At 37.2% G+C, this 20,857-nt stretch overlaps 1 protein-coding gene across 3 annotated transcripts in view; it reads left to right on the top strand.

The window, feature by feature from the left end:
• The first annotated feature begins 14,997 nt into the window (after positions 1–14,997).
• The window catches only part of KANK1 (KN motif and ankyrin repeat domains 1), a 62,817-nt gene continuing 56,957 nt past the window's right edge, over positions 14,998–20,857 (top strand). For 2 of the 3 annotated variants that reach the window (XM_063129302.1, XM_063129301.1), the window contains exon 1: positions 15,026–15,069. Coding sequence is in view for 1 of the 3 variants with exons in the window: in XM_063129303.1 (XP_062985373.1) it covers positions 15,060–15,069 (10 nt within the window). In the remaining 2 variants the exon portion in view is untranslated. Of the gene's footprint in view, positions 15,070–20,857 lie in introns of all 3 variants that reach the window. The other variant, XM_063129303.1, reaches the window with a different exon arrangement.

The following is a 20,857-nucleotide window of genomic DNA, read 5'->3' as shown; positions in this document are numbered from 1 at the left end:
CTTTAGAACTTACTTCAAAGTAAATCTACTTGGGGTCAGGATGTGAGGCTAGCGCTGATGGTCCAAATATTTAAATTATAGATTTGATTATGGTGACTTGCTCTGTTCTAAGCAACTGTTCACACTAAAAGTGTATATTTAAGCCTTTCTTGTTCTGTCTGTTATTGTTTTGAATGTGCAGGATTTTCTTTTTAGTATGTAGAATTGAGGGTCACCCAGGAAAGTGGATTTTCCTTCAATGTTTTTATGTATCACTTAAGCAGAATTTTTGGGTTTTCTATTTACTGCTATTACTATAGAACAGGTATAGCCAATAGATGATGGGAGTTGTAGGTCAAAACATGTGAAGGGGCACAAGTTGCCTACTTCTTCTATAGAATGTGTGTGCTATCCATTGAACGAAGCATTTTATGCGCATTTCTGCACACAAAAATACACATTTTGCAATTATTATTATTATTATTATTGTTGCAAACTGCATTGCAAATGTTTGGAACATCTGTGTTCCAGTTCATCTTATGCTTTTTTTGGCACCAGGTGAAGATCTTTTTATTTTCCCGGGTGTTTTAATTTTACAGTTTCTGTTTTAAATCTGGTACTGTATTTTAAAATGTTGTACTGCTGCTAGCTTCTGTTTAGTTATTATTATAACCAAATATGGAATGCTTCACAAATTCGTGAAGCATTCCATATTTTTGTGTATATTGCGCTTTTGGTGGTTTTTAATCTTTGTATATTGTTTTTAAGTGTTTTATCTTATGTGAACTGCCCAGACAGCTTCAGCTATGGGGTGGTATACAAATGCAGCAATAATAATAATAATAATAATAATAATAATAATAATAATAATAATAATAATAATTTTATGGTGTAGATTTAAACTTTTAAACCTATATATTGTATTTTATCATCTTGTATGGTTTTAATTGTTGTGATCTGCCCAGAGAGCTTTGGGTATTGCATGCTATAATAATGTAATATATAAATAAATGCAAACTAAACACATTTCTCACCCATCCCTATGCGTTTACTCTAGTTACGTCTAGCAAAATATGTGAAGTGACCATTCTGAGAGTTTCTCTACTCTGTTTAATTGGCTGCTATATGTTGGAGCAGAGTAACCCTTAGTGCATTTGTGTAATATGTGTTGTACTGCTATCCAGGGAAGAGTGAAGGAGGAGATACTGTTGTTTTAGGAGGCCTCAAAGTCTGTCATATCTAATTCTGGTCTAACAATCTGTATTGGTATAGCCAGGATGATTATTTCAATAGAATTATTCCCCATTATCCACAACTAACAGGTTATGTTAACTCTACAAGACATTTTTCAACAGAGCCTGGTAATATCCTGCAAACTATTGTGGCCATGTGCCACAAGCTTCCAAAATAGATTAAGTTGTCTTCTTATTCTGTTGTGTGTGTGGAATCATATTTTAACTGCATTATTTAAGTATGTACCTCTCTCTTGCCATGGGACTTGATCTTATTAATCTTGATATTAAAGCAACAAAAGAAGAAACCGCAAAGATGCACTAGACTAGAGTATGTTTCACATTGGGCCAAATAGGCAGTTTTCACAGCCTTTTTCACACAAGTCTTTTTCACGTCGTCATCCAAATATAAATTCATCTGTCCTATCCATCAGCAACATCCATTTGGGCAAACACTGTGTTTTCCTTAGCATGCCATTCTTATAAGTCACACAAATAAAAGATGAATAAATCTTGTAGTATCCACCCCCACCCCCCCACACACACCTTTTAGCATGTAGGCATGATCTTTGTTTTATCATTGATTAATCCATATGTTTTGTTCCAGATTTCTCAAGGAATGTGCTTCTCTCTTTTGGGCATTTTGCCATGAAGCAACTTATCCAGGTGCAGAATAATAGTTTTCTTCAAATCAAGCCTCCTCTTGGTCCACACCCAAAAAGGGTGGTAGGCATGCCTCTGTAGTTTATCATATTTAGTCAACAGGCAAGGATTCATTTAAGCAAGAGTGTACACAGAGAATCAAAACAGCCACTTTTCTTTTCAATGCTGTTAGTTTATGTCACAATGAGATCAATGCACTTGTCTGTCTACAGAACTGCTACCATAGATTATTATACTGCTTGTTTAAAACATCTTTAAACAGTCAGTGCACCACAAGAGGGCATAACTGAGACATAGTTTTCTGATTGACTGCATATTTTATTTGTATACTTGCATAATTTGTCAGTGGTTTGATCTTAGCTGTGAATAGGCCAAAACAGTTTACAGTGCTATCTCATATGTAAGTCCCATTGAGTTCAGAAGAACTTACTCTCAGGTTAATGATTATAGAATTGCAGGCTCAGTTACCTTGCATTTAATTACATTTAAGGTTTATTTATTCACTTAATAATGGGCATAGCCCTCACAAAGCAACATATTATATTTCATATATTTAAAACCAAGAACATATCAAACAGCAACATAACAATTTTTTAAAAAATAGGGCAATTAAAAAATAAATTAAAGCACTAACATAAAAAACCCTAAACATTTCAAACAACTCCTTAATTTTAGATCTGTAACAATTAGCAACTTGAGAGAAAGTGCCCCCAAATGTGTGTGTTGGGGGGTTGGCAGTTGATGTCATATACATCTAAGTGTATGCTGGCATCTCACTATAGGTAAGAGTAAGACTATTTAGTAAAAGTAAGGTTCCCTGGGTTAAATGCTGTCATTTGTTTTGTTTGCAGAAAATAATAAGTTCATAACTGGAACTGAGAAAACCATTGCTCTTTAAAATTAGTGCTGAACTCCTTTCACAGGGATGCTTCCTTCTAACATTCACTTATTTTAATCCTGATACCACAATCATTACTTTTAGATCAGATTGTAATAACACATGAAGTTGAATCCTCCTACTTAACAGATCTGGCTGCTTACCAATCTTGTCTTTATGGGTACCAGCTACAGTGTGTTTCTCTTTCTCTCTGTAAATACAAATTGTATGTAGTGTGTTCTTTTATTGCAACATTTTAGAATTTTTTAGCTAGAAGGATGCTAAAAAAGCCTATGATGTTTTTCAAATACCCCAAACATATATTGGTCTGTCTGAAATTAAGCTCTATGTTATTTAATTTCAATATCCTAACTTTAACATGCATCTTAGCTTACTTCAGATTTGATTAATGTATGCAACAGCTGACTTGGAGACAGTGGTGGAGACCTAAAAAGGGTGCAGTCTGTCTTGCTATGGTTGATATTATAAGCTAGAAACTATAATAAGCAAAAACATAGAACTATCTGAAGTGTTACGCCATTGTTTTTCTCAGCAAGGCTAACTATTGTCAATCTGCTTTGTTGAGCTCTGATTTCAGTGGTTGCCATAAGAGACTTCAATTAGCCTAAATTTTAATATGAAAGAATGGATTTGAAGACAAGGGTAAAGTGCACTCATTCTATTAGGCCACTTGTGAGTTGATACAACAGTGAGAGTTTGTACTCATGCAATGTCTGTGTAACCTCAGTAACTTGGTATTCAGGACCCTTTGTTTGTTTGTTCTTCAGGGAAACAGTAGATGGAAGGAGGCTATAACAACCCACGGGAACAAAGTGGTTAGTGGTTTAAATGCTCCTGTATTTTAAAATCTGGTACCATTAATTTCTTTCTTTTTTTCTTTTGGAATTCAGAGTTTCTTCCACTCCCCCCTGCCCCCATTAGGAGGGCCCACCACTGGCTCCTTATTTTCTTCTCCAGCGGTTACTCTAGAGCAGTCTTCCTCAACCTGGGGTGCTCCAGATGTGTTGGACTACAACTCCCAGAATGCCCCAGCTAGCTCTGGCTGGGGCATTCTGGAAGATGCAGTCCAACACATCTGGAGCGCCCCAGGTTGAGGAAGACTGCTCTAGAGAGTATGGCCAGCCACTCTCCTGCTTTAGCATTTGCTGTAGCAAGAGAGAAGCTGGCAGGGCTCTCTGGAACAATCTGCTGAGTGCACCACTGCATCTTCTTACTGTAGGCTGCTCTTCCTGCTTTGTGCCCCAACCGTGGGGCTCCCACTAGAGGCCAAATGAGACCTCTTGTGATGGGCCAACCTTTTAGAATGCCTCCTCCATCTTGGCCCAACATCTGATCTTTGAGTCTGTGAGTTGCTGTGTTCACACAGATGGGGAGGTTATGGTTGGGCTTTGCTCCAATTTATTAGTTTACACCTGGACAGATTATTCTCTGTCTGTCTCCCTGAATCTCTGGGTCCTCACCTCTCCATATCCTTATTCATCAGTTTATGAATCTCTTCTGACAACCTTTCGAAAGGCCTCTGCAGAGATGCTAGGCCCAATCCTAATAGGCAAGTGGGCCACAAGGCAAGCTGTCTATTAAGCAGGTGGGACAGTTGGGACAGTGCTGCTGCCTCACTTGAGTTGGCAAGATACATTGGGCCAAGCCTGTCGTAGGGGAATCAACATCTTTCACAGTACTTGAAGCATTGTGAATTTTTGTAAGATAAGCTTGCCCAGAGGGTGCAGATCAGGATGCAAAAGCAGAATGTGGACCACTGTCAATGTTGAATGTTTATGCCTGAGAGAGGTAGAGAAAAAATGGGATGGCAAAGAGAGAGCATTTTATAATCTGGTAATTCTGCATACCTCACCTGCCATCAGCTACAACCACCTGATAGACTTTTTCCTGTGGCTCAGTGACCCTTCATAAGAAAGAAGTGTTCCACCTCTGACATGAAGTCTCACTAATTACGGCATTTCTTCAAAGAAGGTGAGCCTGATTTCACAGAGAATTCTAAAGGAAAATAAAATCCTACTAAAACACTAATTTTGTGCAGAGTACCATTAATTGTTGTATAGGTAGAATGAACTGAAATAGCCTGAGAGACTACAAAGAGTATGATACCTTATTAAAAAAGAAAAAGAAAAAGGAAGCCACCTTGATCTGAAATTATCTCCATCATTGGCAAAGAAATTGAGCCAAAGAGAACTGTCGACTTATCCTTCGTGCTGTGAATAGAAGGAGTACTAAAACAAAGGAATCCTCAATTTAAATGAGTACATCCTTAGTTTCTTCCTGTTGAGAAAAAGCATACTAGTGATAAGTACAGAGCTTTGAATTTTACTATAATATTGGGACCTGGCTACTGTGGTGTGCTTGTGATCAAGTTGTCTAAGAGTTTACCATAAGCACAGACTGCTGGTGAAGCTGAGTTTTGAGTTGAGCTCACTAGACTCAAAAGGGGCTATGTAGTAAATCCTTCTGGAGACTGATTCACCATCAACATGGAAAATCCAGTTTCTGATGGCATAGGATGGCTTCTATGTTGGTTTATCAGCCTCAGTGGGACTTTAATATTGAACTCCTAGTTATAATACAAAGAAGGTATTACAGGGTCCTGGGAATCTTTTTATTCTTCTTCTTCTTCTAAGTTGTTGTTTCCCACCTTTTAAAAAACGGATCTGTGTTTCCCACTTGCTTATAAATGTATATATTTTTTCTCTAGGAGCTAAAGAGAAACTATTACAAACTTTAGGGTAGAAAAGCAAGTATACATTGAGCATAGAACTGTAAGGTAAATTTAGTCTAACTTCAGTGTGTTCTGGTCAGTAGTGAATATTGTATTGTCCAATCTTTCCTGTTCACTCAGGACCACTTATAATGGCTTGGATCCAAAGATGCTTCTCTTCATGTGAAAGGTGTTTTCTACTTCTGCTTTGTACATTGTGTTGGCTTGTTGCATGAGAAAGGGAAGCTAAATCTTAATGACAATTAACTGCTTGCGAGAAACATTTTTATAGGACCTACCTATTATTACTGCATGTAATCCTGCACAAATATTTGTGGAACAGTACTAGCAACTATTTCCCTTCTGCTCACAGTTCTTCAGAAGATGCAACCCATCATTGTTCTGGTTAATCTTTGCAAAGTTCTGAGTTTTCAGCTAAAAACAGCTTCTTGGTTATTTCCAGCCACCAAATGCTATCTCTCTTTTGGAGGTGAAGTTCTAAAGCTCAAGGGCAGCCATTGAGAATTTCTCTCTGAGCTCCTGCTGAACTTTTCAGATACTATGAAAAGGCCATTTCTGATGGACTGTCACCTTGAAGTAGGAAGCAGCATCCTTGCAGTTCCCTTGTAAATAGATATCTACTCCTTCGAGTTAAACTTCTTTGGTGTGGTGTTCCTGGACATATAAGCATAGGTTGAAAACAGTCATTCTGTTTGTTTCATGTGTACTGCTGAAGATATGGAGACAGTATTATATAAGAAAGTATGACAACTTTAAAATGTAGACAGGCATGTAGAGCACCCTCTTTCTAAAGTAACTAGAACTTTATATATATGGAACTCAGATTATTATGTCAACAGAACATATGTTCAACTTGGATAATGCACCAAACACCATGCTTAGTGAATCAACATGGTATAGTATGTCTAAATTGGCAAGCCAGTGGCTGAAATTATGGTTTGAAGCTGGTTTATGCTAATTACCATTAGGGATGTTGCTTGAAATGACAAACCATTGTTACAGCCTTTGCTCTATCTCTAGGGGTCACTGTATGTAGGGACAGACTACACCTGGAAACTCAAACCACAGTTTAAGTTTTAAACTACAGATAGCACAAATTGTTGTTTAAAGTAAATGTTTAAACTGAGCCACAAAACTACTGGTACTACTTCATCTTGCAAGTTCCTAAAATTTTCCTGCACTCTCTTTATAACTGTTTCTATCTGATCATATTCAGAATGATATTTTCCCTTCAGATGAATCATACTTGCTGATGTAATACATAATCATAGTTAGAACTTTGCATTTGCCGTCCCATAAGGGTGAGGCAGCATGTTTTTCCTGTTGGTGTACATAGGCTGGAAGAGTTGAATTCTATTCCCAGACACACCTTTTTGTTTTTAATTAGAGTTTATAAAAACAGTTTTTGTAGCTATAAGATGAAAAACGTTGCTTTTTGGCTTTTCCTCACTTACCCAAATATTTACAATTTTTGTATTTCAGAGTACAAGTAGGGGTGGTGGTAAAACATGTTCATAACTGATAAAGGAGGAAAGTCAATATTTTGTAAATGATATGAACGGTTTGGTGTCACTTTTTTTTAAAGAACAATTTTATTCACTAGATGGCAGTATGGATATTTAAAGATCATCTTAAATATAAGAATAGAAAACAGAGTATTTCCCCCCCCCCAAAAAAAACCCTATTCTAAGCAAGTATGTGTCCTTAGACTCACTTCTAGGTGCCTAAATCTCTTTCCTTAAATAATAAAAAGTCACATGCAGCTTAAGAAATTAAGTTTAGCTGAATCTGGGTGCATGAGCGAAAGGGAATGCAGTGTGTGTGCAAATGCCTTGTTGTAGGGCTAGGGCAGCCCACTTTGTCAGCTTCTATCATAGAATATTTTATCCCTGTTTTCTGAAATACAGCATTTAATTATAGGTATTTAGCATGCATACATGGAGCTAAAACCTGTGCATGTTCATTCCTACGTGAAAGTTACCCTGGCTGGTCCCCTGTCCTCCAATTCACTTTATGAGACTTTAAAGCAAAATAGTACCCTAGTTTCCCCAGTCACAAACATCAGGGAATTGGGTCTGGATAGGTGGCTATCTGGATAGGTGTTGGAGTTGCTCTTCCTTTCATAAAGGGGCCGCAGAGGGTGGGGGGAATAATCTCATGTGACCTGTGGAAAATATTTCGCCATCCATCTATCTGGAATGAGAATTTCACCTAGGTTGGAGAGGGTGGCAGGACTAAAGTGGATAATTGATATGTGGGAAGATACCTAGCAACTGTTAGTGTTTTCAAGGAATGTAGCTAGGAAATATTTACAACTATTAGGAAAGTGGCTTTATGTACTTCTTATAGGGGGCACTCAGTCCCTTTTCTGCTTGTGACATTTAGGAATTCAATGTGACAAATGGAGCAATAAGAGCAGCACTGTTCCTAGGGCAGCAAATGTGGTGTGACATAAAAGACCAGGGCTAAGCTAACATCTGGCAAAAATTTGCCAAATTCCTGTGGGTTTCCTAGGCTGCTATTCTTAAGCTCTGTTACTGCATGCCTCTCTGTATGTCTTTTTCTGCATGTGTACCTCTGTTATTTTTAAAGAAGGTACATCCTAGAGGTTTGGTCAAGGGTTATTTCATGGCTAGTAGATCTAATAAAACAAAGCCATGAGTACATGGCACATTATAGGAAAGTTCATGTGTTACATATGCACATTCAGGCCCCAATTTAACAAGCCCTTGGACAAGATAATGTTTCATACACTAGTTTTTAATAAAGTCTTCGCAACTCTTGAAGTACCTCAGAAATTTTTTAATGTATCATAAATATTATTTAACTATTGAATAGTATGCTTTGTTACTGCATAGCAAAGCAGTACTACTATCCTAGGGCAGAAAGTTTCTTGGGTCTTACACTCCATTTTGAAGCTGGGATATGATTCAGTCTCCATAAAAATACTGGGTGCCTTTCTATTTACTGAACAATTCCTGATTCAACATTAGTCTGAAGTTAATACTGTTGAATTGTAGTAGATATGTTCCACCTCTCTAGATTGCAAAGTTTTGTTTGCAACTAGTTTTAAAATTTCAGCTAGTCATAGATCTTTGTTGCAGAACAGGAAAGAGTGGCAGCTGAGAGCAGCAAATTTCCCTCAGCCTGCTTGTTGTGACCTAAAATTGTCATGAAAATCTTCCCACTCCCAAAGTCATGGAGTCTTTCAAAAACTTCTTGAGATGTTCTCTAGAAGTCTAACACAAAAATGGATTAATTGGGACAGAGGTCCACCGATTAGAAATTTATCGTCTTATATATTAATTAATATGCAAATACAGGAATTCCAGAGTAGCTTGTGTAGTAATAAACATTAAGCTAAAAAGAATTGCCATACTTTGATATGGAAGGGGAATGAAGAGTCATTCCCTCTTCTAAAATACAATGTACAAAAAAGACACTCCATGAACCTTGCTAGAACTGTTTTTATTAATAAAGCTTGTTTCCAAGAATCCAGAATATCAACGCACGTGCCCAATGATGTTCTTGCCACTTGGCTGTACAGGTGCAAGATGAATTCCTGCTGCATGTTGCCGCTTGTACACCCAAGGAGAGTGCCAAGAAGTTTCTTTTCAAAATAGCAAGTCACTCAACAACAAACCCTAGGCATTTGTTCCAAATGGGAAAAGTTACAAACTAAAGTAAGATGTTCATAGATTTGTACATAATTAGTTGTTATGGAACCTTAAAAGAAAACAAGAGGGGGGAAACCTTAATAGAGAAAAATGCTTTGAAACCTTAAGACCTAAAGTGTGTAAAGCAAGTGCTTGATTGCAAATATATTTATTTTGCACAGGAATTTGTTGCACACATGGATTGGCAGTCAAGAGTTTGTCTGGGATTTGCCAGGCCTTCACTTTTGCCTGCCTCTCCAGCACAGAATGATGGCATTCTCTCTGATTTAGTGGGCTAGAAGTAAAAGCACTTCAGTGGAGCAAATAATTTCAACCGAAAGACTGACAGATAAGAAGATGACAACCAACTTTTGGGTTGGTTTTTTAAAAATAACAACAACCAACCATTTCCTCCCTCCTGCTAGATCTTGCGTGAATTCGGATTCTTTGTGACAAATAAAGTCTGACCTGGAATTTTTTCACAGGGCTTCCAGGCATGTATGCCCCAAATGAATGAAACCTACAGACACTCATATAACAGTTTAGTTTTTTAAAAGATTGCTATATTTCCCCTTATGGATGTGGTGTGTGTCTGTGGTTTGTTTAAATTAGAGACTGAAAGTATGTTTGAAGATAGGAACAGTTGCTTTTCTAATACGTAATAGAAACAGAATAGGCTATTGTAACAGCAGAGAGCATGGATGTAAGCATTGTATCCAGTTTACTGTATCTGTGTCCTGTCCATATCAGCAAAGCTTGAAAATTAAGTATATGGAAAAAGGGAAGTATTCAACTTCATCACTAAGAAAAAATCTAATTAGTATCATTCTGGAGACACAAGTTTGTATGCATTTATTGCATGACCTTCGTGACCTCCCCCCACAAATGCCATGTGTCCACATTTGTTTCTCTTGACTTGTGCCAAAAATGCAATGTGCTATCTTATCTCTCTTTCCCAAAGCTAAGAATCAAAAAGGTTCCTTAGACACAGACAAGCACTTCTTCCAGCTTGTTGTATTGCATACGAAATTTGCATATGTGGCTTACCGGATGCTGTTATTGGATGGGGGCTCAATACAGTGGAGTCCCATTCATGACTTTGGATGCTACGCAACACAATGTCAGAATGAAGCAGAAGAATTAGGCCCCTTTTCTTATGCTTGTATAGACCAAAAGAAACAACAACAACAACAAGAATGCTAGATTTCTGCTGTGACCTTTACTCCAGAACTGAAACCCAAACCAATGGACTGAGAGGAATGGTTGTTGCCATTGGAAGACTGTGTTTTTCTAGAAGTAGGCCCAAAGTAGAAAATATTTCCATTACTTTCATTGCAAATTGGAGTCAATTTTATAGAAAGTATGGCAAGGAGACTTATTGCTTAAGTTATGCTTGATTTTATAGCCAAAATATTTTTTAGACACTTCATCTACAAATGTAGAAAAGAAAAAACATGTTTGGGGTGTAATTTAGCTAATGGGAGATGTGGGCAGAACCCTAATTCTGAACAGCTGAACTGTGTGAATACTGCATATGTGTGTGTGGGGAAAGTAATTTCCTGAGGCAATTGCTTATCAGCTGGCTGGTGTTGGGTGTTTGTACTTTTAATACACAGGAAACTGGGGTGTTCCTACATCCGGAACTTGCTTGGTATTAAATATAGTCTATGAAAGAGATTTCTTTGGCATTAGTATCTGGACATTTGGAATTTGGTGCTTTCCTGCTACTTTGGAGAAAGAGAAGGGGCTTGCCAAATTGATATGTATATTTATTTGTTTGAAGAAGGTCAGTTGTGTAGATACTTCAGTACTAGCCTTAAGATTAGTAAATAGCATTTCATTTCAGGAGAGTGATTGTTAAAACTAATGCAAAAGGAGAAGAAAAAATACTTTTAATGCCTACGATATTCATTGCCAATTTATTGCAATCATAAGCAAGATATGTAAAGTAGAAGGGAAAGGCAATGCGCAATGACAGACAGACTTGATGTAAATATTCAGGCTTGGATCCAGGATCTGCCTTCTGCAAGATGAAGGCTCTTCTCATAGAAGTTCCTTCTGCCTGAATTTGGGGGATTTCCACTTACCCATACCCATACACAACTCACCTCATCCAGCAAGATCTCATTACTCTCTGTGTAGCATTTTCAGGGAACTGGAGAATCTGCCGTGGGAGCGGGGAAGTCCACTTCTGCCAGTGCAGTTGATCTGGTGTAAATCTGGATCAAACTCATATTATTTGATTCAGTTTGTAGTAGCATTAGAAAAAATGTTTCTGTTGAACAATACACATTTTAGAGGTTGTTACCTGATAGTTACATTCCCATAACGATAAAAGGCTGTCTATATAATAGTATAAGGGTGCAATCCTATGCATGTTTAGACAGAGAAATCCCTACAATTCCCAGTATTTCCAGGTAGTCATGCTGGTTAAGGAATGCTGGTTGTCTGAGCATGCATAGGATTGCACCCTAAATGTAGTTAGCACACTTATTTTAGCAACTTGGTTCTGCTGTCTTGTTTTCAATTTGACAGTTGTTTCAAAGTAAGAGCTAACATTCTTGCTCTATAAGTGACATCGCTTGCACTTCATCTTCGTGTTCTGTTCATGATATTTTTGTGTCCCTAACAGCAATATTATCATTGTTGTATTATCCTGCATTATTTTTCTGATGAGACAACTGTGAAAAAAGACTTTTCTTGAGAGATCTATGTGCGAAGGACTAATGGAGGTAGCAATTAGTGCTAGAAGATTTAAACAATATTAATCCTACTGTGAAATGACAAGTGAATGGTCAAAGGTTTCATTGTGCTTTGCATTGCGATGTGTTGACAGGAAGCAATTTGTCAACATCTTTCATGCTATTCTCCTGCAAAGTCTGACCACACCACTGACAGGGAACTCTGGGTTCTTAATGGATTCCATTTTTAACCCACTTTCCATTACGTTAGTTTTCTCAAGTCTTCCAGTCGCTAATCGGACTGGTTGGAAGTTCATAATGTTTTACTAAGATTTTCTAAGGTGTTAGTTAAAATGGTTTGAATTGTAAGATAAGTGAACCTCAGGAAATTAACAGAAGCAAACTTTCACTTACTCTCCTCTCCCTGTGCCCCCTGAAAAGCCACTTGTCTGGTTTCCAGGCTCTGAGATGTATCTGACCTTGGAACCAGGAAACAAACTATCCTATGCCCTGCAGACACTGTCTGGAGGGCATAGGATCATTCCCTCAGTTACTGCAAAAACAAACATAATAATAATCCCCCAAAATATTTTTTGTAGTACAGGTATGTTTTAGTCTATTATTCTAAGTTCTGAAATGATATTTTTAGGGATATTATTATTATTATTATTATTATTATTATTATTATTATTAATAATAATAATAATAATAATAATAAATCATATTACCATTATGCTTTTTAAATTGATGTATTGATGGTTGGGTAGGCTGTTAAGAATTTTGCTAGGGTACATATTCACAAATAATTTGTGTATATCTTCACTCACTTGTTTTTGTTTTGTTTTTTTTATTTGAGCTGCTTTTGCCTGAATCCAAATGTCTGGGCTTGTACGTGATAGAGAGGCTTCCCCCTGCAAGCCATTTAAATGAAGGAATGGACACTCAGTAACAATTCCTTAAAATTGCCTTGGGGGAACCTTGGTTCTGTGAACTCCTCCTGGATGCAAGCCAATGAAAATAAATTATAAAATTGCTGTAATTATCGTAGTTTTTCAATGTAGCAGAAAAAGCAAATTTCTGGCAGCAAGGACATCAATTAAATTAAGAAAAAGAAAATATTATATAGGTTGAATTACTAAGGTTATTAATTTAGAGCTTGTGTTTGGAGGTAGCTGGGTTTTAACTCTCAACCCTCCACACACCTTGTTGCCCTGATTGGGACTCCCACATGTGCCGTTTATGTTGCTGGATCCAAACTGGTGAAAGTCCCAAATTGGATTGAGACTGTAGTGTGTGTGTGTGTGTGTGTGTCAAACTGCCGTACCCCCATGCTAAGGTCTTGATCCAGATCAGAGCTCCTGCACTTACTCTAGAGTAAAAAAAGAAAAGAAAAGACATAGCTACATGTGTGCTTTGAGTCTCTGCCTAGAATAAGTCCAAACCTTGGGTTTGCCACTTTGCAGTTGAATCTGTAACTGTCACCCTATATGTCCAAATAAGAAATGAAAGATCTTGTTATCAACTCGATGATCACTCTTCTCCATTTACACCTATTTCATGGGCTTTTTGCCTTTTGTGGATTACACATGGTGTTCCACAGGCATAGGTGGGGCCTCTTACTTTTTCAGGTCCTGCTCAGTCAAAAGGTTGGTAAAACTGCTGTAGAGTCTTAGGTGTGGTGACATCTGAAACTTTATCCTCATTGGGGTGGGAGCTGTTTTTGTTTTCTAGATCTAGATTAAAGTTTGTCTTTCAGCAAACTATTTGTCTTGATGTATGACGCTACACTTTTGACCTCAATTTTGGAACCAGTTTTTCCTATAGCAAAGCCAGAGTATAATTGCCAAACTCCCTTAAACGCCACAAAATGATTAAAATACCTGTCCAGACTCCTCTTTTCCTCTGAATTACATTTTGTTCGATACTTTTGAGTATGAAAGGACCACTTTGAGTTTGATGTTCTTCTAATACTCTGGAACAATTTAAAGCTTTAAACTTTATACATTCATCTTAAGAATGTATAAACTTTAAACTTGTTTATACATTCATCTTAAGAATGTATAGAGTCCTGCTGGGTCACACCAAAGGTCCTTCTCATCCAGCACTCTGTTCACATAGTAGCCAACCTGCTGCCTGTAGGAAACTCACAAATAAGACAGGAGTGCAATAGCACTTTCCCACTCATGTTCCTCAGCAACTGGTGTACATAGCTCTGATACTGGAGGTAGCATATAGCCATCCTTGCACTCCTGAAATCAATTATGTAACATAGGCCATATTATAGACAATCTTGAAGTAAAAACACTATAAGACCAACCCGTAAAATTCATGGCTGAAAAGACCACAGCATTTATGATTTGGGGGGCATAGTTATGATTGTATCTTGGAAGTGTGTGATTCTGGATGGTATGAGAGACATCATTTGTTTAAAGTGAACAAATTTTCAGTTAGAATGATTTCAAAATCCAATTCTTGTAAGGTTTCAATTTCTACATAGAATTTCCTAGTAAAATGTGAATACTGTTTAAACATACCCCTCTTTTTAAGAACTCATTCAATTTAGTTAGGTTTCATAGAGTACAGAATTGCAAAACCTTCACATTGTAATTATCATCTTTAAATAGGACAGCAAAAACTTATAATGAAAAGTGTGTGTCTGGGATATATGATTACCATACCTCAAAATGACCACTATATTGCACAGAACAGCCATCCGCAACTGAATCCCTGCCCTCTAGATGTGTTGAACTACTACAACTCCCATCACCCCAAGTCAGCATGGCATCAAGAAATTTTAGTTTTTCTATATTTCTAAATAAATACAATCCGGCATGCTATAGACTAAACTTTGAGCCTACACTTTTAAAAAATGCAGCTTCAATATTTGCATTTCAAAAGATGGTAAGGAAATAGGGAAGGGGAAATGTATTTTTTAAAATAGCTCTGGTCTTCTTGTAGTGCCATCTGCTGCCTCAACCTTGGTTTCTCATAAGGTGAATGAATTCTAAGTGCTTCATGGAAACAACTCTTGTTAGTGTCTCCTAATAGGCTAGTTTGCTTTTAGCTATCATATGATAAGTTTTAGCTATATTTAGAAGAGAGTGAGTGCTACCGTTCTCAACATTCAAGAAATTTATTTTGGTGTATTAACCTGCAGTCCGTCTCTCCTTCTAGCAGTCTTTATTTTCCTATATATTTTATTACCCGGGTTTCAGTATAATGGCAGCAGGTAAGAAACTTAGTGAAGTCTGATCACAGCTGACTAGCCTTAAAATCTTCATCAACTATATACATTTTAAAAAACATTTGTACTTGAATTCAATGTAGTGTTCAGTAAGTAAAGACTTAAAATTTATGATATACTGTATAGTGCTAGGGAAAAGATTATTTTAACTGCAGATAATTTGTCTGATGATAATAAAAAAAACTTTCCCATTTTTTTTAACATGAAGTACAAAATGAAAGATACAGAAGTAAAAAGGTATGATTAAGTTAGTTTCAGGTACTGGCGTAGCTAATGTGTGTAGGGTGTATATTAATAGCTGCCCTATACGTTGTGAAATAAAGTAATTTCAATATATAGCTAAATATCCGAAAAAGAAAACTAGTCCACAGCAAATAACATAGATTTCACTTGTTCATGCCTGACTTTTTATCTTCTGATACCTATATGCTTGGGAGTACATTAAAGACGATGACTTAGGCTTCCATCATGGGAATATATGATAATCTATAGAACATCTTATGATAAACAACCTGAAGAGCAACTTTAGGATTCAATGAGCTTTTAGTCTCTAATATACTGTAAATCTTGCAAAAACTAGCCCATATTCCCTTGAATAGGTATATTAGTTATTTGTAGCCTACAAGGGAAAAAGTACAGTTTTATTAAGGAGCATGGTACGTCTGAGCTGGTGCTCAGGCCAGGAATTTGTTTTCAGCACCAGAACTTTGCTCAGTACCAGAACTGTGCTCACAGTTCTTTTACTCACAAACCGTTTCTTGGTTGCCCTCCAAGCATATGTCATTTAAACAGCCTGATTTGGGGTTGAGGAGCCTTTTTAAGTTGTTGCTAATGATGAACAATTGGAAGTCAAAAGCTCTTTTCGAATATGGTGCAAATCACCCAAAGCTCTATCAGTAGCTCTTGATCTTACCCCTGTTTACTTAGCCCTTTGACTAGAACACTTGAAAGGGTGAACAGGCTGTTGTTGGCTTAATTCTTTAGCTGTATGATTATAGGCTTTTGATCATGTTGAACAAGAAACCTGATGTCCAAAATATGGTCAAGAAATGCAGTCTAGGGCAGGTCCTTGCAAAACATTGGGAGTATCAAGGCTTTTTTGTTGAACAGGATTTTTCCTTGTGGAGAAAAGTAATGAAATCCTGGGTATATAGTACAAGGCTAGTAGTAAATACAGTGAGCATGGGGCTGGGTGAGGACACAGTTTTCTGAAATATCCAGTGTGTGCATAAGTTAACACTACAGTGAACTTGCAGATCTTTGCGAATCACCAAGCAAGCCTGTTCAGACATGACTTTACCAAATAGCTTCTACCGCAAGGATGAGAAGCAGGATTAAGCCGAGTGGAATTTATATGACAAGCAATTGCTGTTGGAAAGCACTAGTGTAACACAAGCTTCCCCACATATAGATGCTTGTTATACTGAATTGATGTTGCATACCTTTATGATAATTTATTGAAAGTTTGTGCTCTCTAACGGTGACTTTTCCACTAACTGCATCTTACAGACAATGTGAACAACAACAACAACACACAAACACATAATTTTAGTATCATATTTAAGAGATGGTTGCCTGAATATTAAGCTATCTATTCCAGCAAAATCAATAATTATTTTTCTAGGCATGTTTTTGTTTTGTTTTTTACAGGCAAGGCTTGATGAACAGGGTTTTTGTATTGGTAAAAAAACTAGACATTTGAATTTTGTAGAATAATTCAGCTTGGAACAAGAATTCTTTATATCCTTCATCTTCATTCTCTGAGCTTCACCAACAGAAATGTGTTTAATAAATATTTTTCTAGTTATCCAATATTGGAAGTAGTGCATCCAGACTTCAGTAAGTTGACAGCAGTCTTCTAGATTTGGTCTTGGCCAGTATTGCAATGCAATTAAATCTGACCTTCAGAGCTGATCTTTGGTTAGAAATAGGTGTCTGATTATAGCTTGGAATGTACACAAATATACATGGCACTCTCTGAATAGTACGTTAGCTAACATCAGCATAGAACCGTAGCCTTGCCTCTTAAACAGTTTTCCCGAATGTAATTTGCTGGAACCTGAAATTCTCCCTATATGGCTGAAAAAGCAGAATGCTTTAACCAGACTCAGGAATATTTCATTGTCATGTTTAGAGGTAGAGTATTGCCTCCAGATACAATTAACATTTAAAACATTGCAAACCAATAATGGTGTAGGACTAAGCAACTTGTGTGGTATCAAGTATCGCAATGGAAATATATTAAATATATTGTGAGGTAGAAGGCTACAACTAATCTACATAATTTAGGTATATTTCATTTTATGTGCATATTTTCACAAACTTGGCAAATGCTGAACTACATTTTTAATCCTACAGGTTTTAATCCTTTGTGCTTTTTATATTGTATTTTGTATTCATGTTTTTAAATTGTTGGTTGTTTTATGCTTTTCATGGTTTTAATTTTTCTTAACTGCTCAGAGAGCTTCGGCGGTATAAAAATGTAATAATAAATAAATAAATAAATACATTTGCTAGAACTGTATTTTTTAACAGTACTTTTAAACTCAGCTTGAGATGTTGACCTCTATATGTAGAAAAAATCCACCCTGATACTTGACAGTGGGGCAGGGGGGAATCATATATAATGGTTACCCAACTGATTGCTTGGAAGACATGCTTAATTTGGCCTGCTTATTACTTGCCCTTTGATCCTAGCCCTTTAGCAGTCATTCATTTCATTTATTACATTTCCATATCACCCAATAGCTGAAGCTTTCTGGATGGTTTACAAAGATTAAAAACCATTACTATACTTTCTACAAAGTGTAAAAAAAAATTACATTCAAACGTATAAATCAATGTTATATGTTCAGACCGTCTTTAGCTATCACTTTAACATAGTCTCTGAAGTGGATACTGATCTTACATTGCACACATGACTTTGAAGGCTCATTTCTGAAACAGTGCAGGTCAGGAGAGCATATTGAAAGGAGTTCTGCTTACAAGTGCCATTTCTGGGAATGAGTATTTTTGTTTGTTTCTGGGGTTCCTTTTGAAAATTATATAATTATGTTGTTATAGTGCTATAACAATTCATTAAAACATAGCTGGAAAAGTGTGTTAGTGTTAATTAAAATATTGCCATTTCATCTTTCATGGGGAAGGTTGTAGTGAATATATTCTGAGCTTAGATAGGTTCATGTGCTCTCTTAAAAAGACAGAAGAGGAGCACTGAGGGCATTTATACCTGTGAAATTTGTGCACTCTTAAGTTCTTCTGAAAAAGTCTGGCTTTCTGTGGTCTGAAGACAGAAAAACCACAGGGAAAATTCAGGATGACAGTGATTAGATGGTAGTGTTGAGGGAATACCCTGTAAAAGGTGAGTGAACAATTTCAAACTAACTGCCTCGTGTGGAAGCACCCTTGGTATTAGGAAGAAACAAGTGCAAACTCCTATACACCATTGTGGTGTATCCCCACCCTATAAGAGTAATGCTTCCGAACTGTAATCTCCCTTCTAAGATACTTAAAATAAGCCCTTGAGTTTAATCAGGCCAATTATCTCTCAACTTGCCCCACATTTCTCATTTGTGGGGAGACTTGTTTTCAGTTGAGACCATAACATTCGATGTCTAAACTTCACTGAACTATAGATTATATTGATAATCTGCCTGATTTTTCCTCCCCCCCTTTTTTAGGCCCTTTAACCTGCTTTCTCTGAAAGCTCAGTTGTGCCCCCCCCCCAAGACATAGGATGGTTCTCAAAATTTGTGCAAATTATGGCTGTAATTTGTGCAGGTTATGCAATTTGTGAGTGCAACTTGCGCAAATGTTTTTTACACATTTTTTTTGCAGAAATTCTGCCTGCTGGCCCGACTTGTTGTGCACTGAGTTGGGGCAGCTGGCAGAAGATGAAATGGAGTCTGGGGACTGAGCCAGCGAAAGTTTGTCAAGCTCCATCCTTCAACCAGATTTTTGTTGTACAATCCTATGTAGTACTAGAGGAGAAAAATGCAGCTCACTCTTGACTGTGTGTTTGTGTGTGGTTATAACTCTTCCAGGATACCTGTGGTAAAACAGGTTAAACTGTTATATAATAGGGAGGGCACTATAACCTGTCTCACATGGATTAAGACAGTCTGGAACATCTGCTAAACTAGGATCTATGTAACATCTGCTAAACTAGGATCTATGCTTTGAAATGAATGGAACAGAAAGAATTGCTCAGAAGGGGGTGGGGGAAATGAAGCACTATTTATAAGCCCCAGGTGCCTTTTTTTAGGGAAAAGTGTGTGTGAGGATAATGAAGTACAGTGAAGTGTTACTTATTCTTTAAAAAATGAAGTTTGGCAGAAGAACTAGAAAGAAATTGCATGTACTTCAAAATATAGGTGGCTGCTGTTTTCACTTGTGCAAAAGGCTATGGGTTGGATTCCAAGAACCATGAGCAGACGGAAAATGGCAACTACCACTGTTCAGAAATTTTTGCACAAAAGCTTGTGCAGTACTAGAATAGACTCATTTCAATTCTCATGTGTCTGCAAGAGACTATATAGGTGCAGATACATTTCTTTGCACAAAATTCTAGCCAAGTGCAAACAGCCCTTCTGTGAGCAGAAGACATTTTTCCTCAACATGTAGAAAGGCACCTTTGAATCCAACCCAATATTAGGAAGAAAAAAGCAGAACAATGTGGTCCTTATGTTAGAAAGGTTTATGGGATTTTGTATTCTGAATCATAGTCTCTGAACTGATAATGCCATCTTGTTAGTGAAAGTAAGAATCCTGTAGCACCTTTAAAAAAACACAAATGTATTTTGTAGTATATACACCTTTATAGAATATAGTCTACTTCATCACTTCATCTGATGCATGAAGAGATGTACCACCTTTTAGTGTTACCAACATTCTTTTTTTATGTTTTATATTCCTGATGGATTATGGGTTTCCATCTTCCTTTTCATTCTTTCAGTGAGCCATGAAGAATCCAAAGAGCACCAAATGATGGTTGATGTAGTTTACTACTAAAAAAGGGGAATCTTGGGACATCATAATTCTTTGGCTTAGAAATATAGGATGATAAAAGCAAACGGTGCCACTGGGAGGATTGTTAGTATGATCCATATACCAGCAGTGTTTCTTGATCACTGCCGGTAACTTTGCACATCAAAGGAAAGTTGCTGATGTTGGGCAATATCCAAGCCTGCCTGTGTGCTAGCAGAACTGGTGTGCTTGTGCAAAAGGAAGATAGAAGCTCTTGAAGCAATTGGAAACAAACACTCATTTCCAGAATGGGGCAGGTCAACAGAGCTCACAGCAGGGGCCTTCACTGACCCACTCCATTCTGGAAACTAGAGTTTCTGCTCATTTCTGGGGTACCTTTTGGAAGTGCGAGTTCATGTTTTGCTAGCAATAGGTCCAGCAGGTGCAACAAAACAAGCGGAAGCACAACAGCAGTATTGGATACTCTGCGTAGTTGTTTTACAGACAACATGGAAAATATCCTCTATGTTGTGAGAGTGACTAAAATTATGAAGTAGAGAGCTTTTAGCATAAGGCTAGTCAAATTCTGTTCAAGAAAGACTAAGGGTTGGGAATGAGAGATGCAGCTTGTGTTTCTTTGCCTGAAAGGAAAATGTTATATAACCAGAAAGAAAACTGGAGACCCATTTTGCACTTAATTAGTGGACTTTTTGTAGCTGGCATTGCTTCTCAATTCATGAAAAATTGTGATCTTGAAAGGCATTTAATTTTTTTAAGTGCTACATTGTAACTTTTTTTATTGTTTGAG

The sequence above is a fragment of the Elgaria multicarinata genome, chromosome 6, assembly GCF_023053635.1.
Source record: "Elgaria multicarinata webbii isolate HBS135686 ecotype San Diego chromosome 6, rElgMul1.1.pri, whole genome shotgun sequence".
Classification (NCBI taxonomy): domain Eukaryota; kingdom Metazoa; phylum Chordata; class Lepidosauria; order Squamata; family Anguidae; genus Elgaria; species Elgaria multicarinata.
The sequence above is the reverse complement of the archived record's forward strand: the minus strand, read 5'-3'. Positions and strand labels throughout refer to the sequence as shown.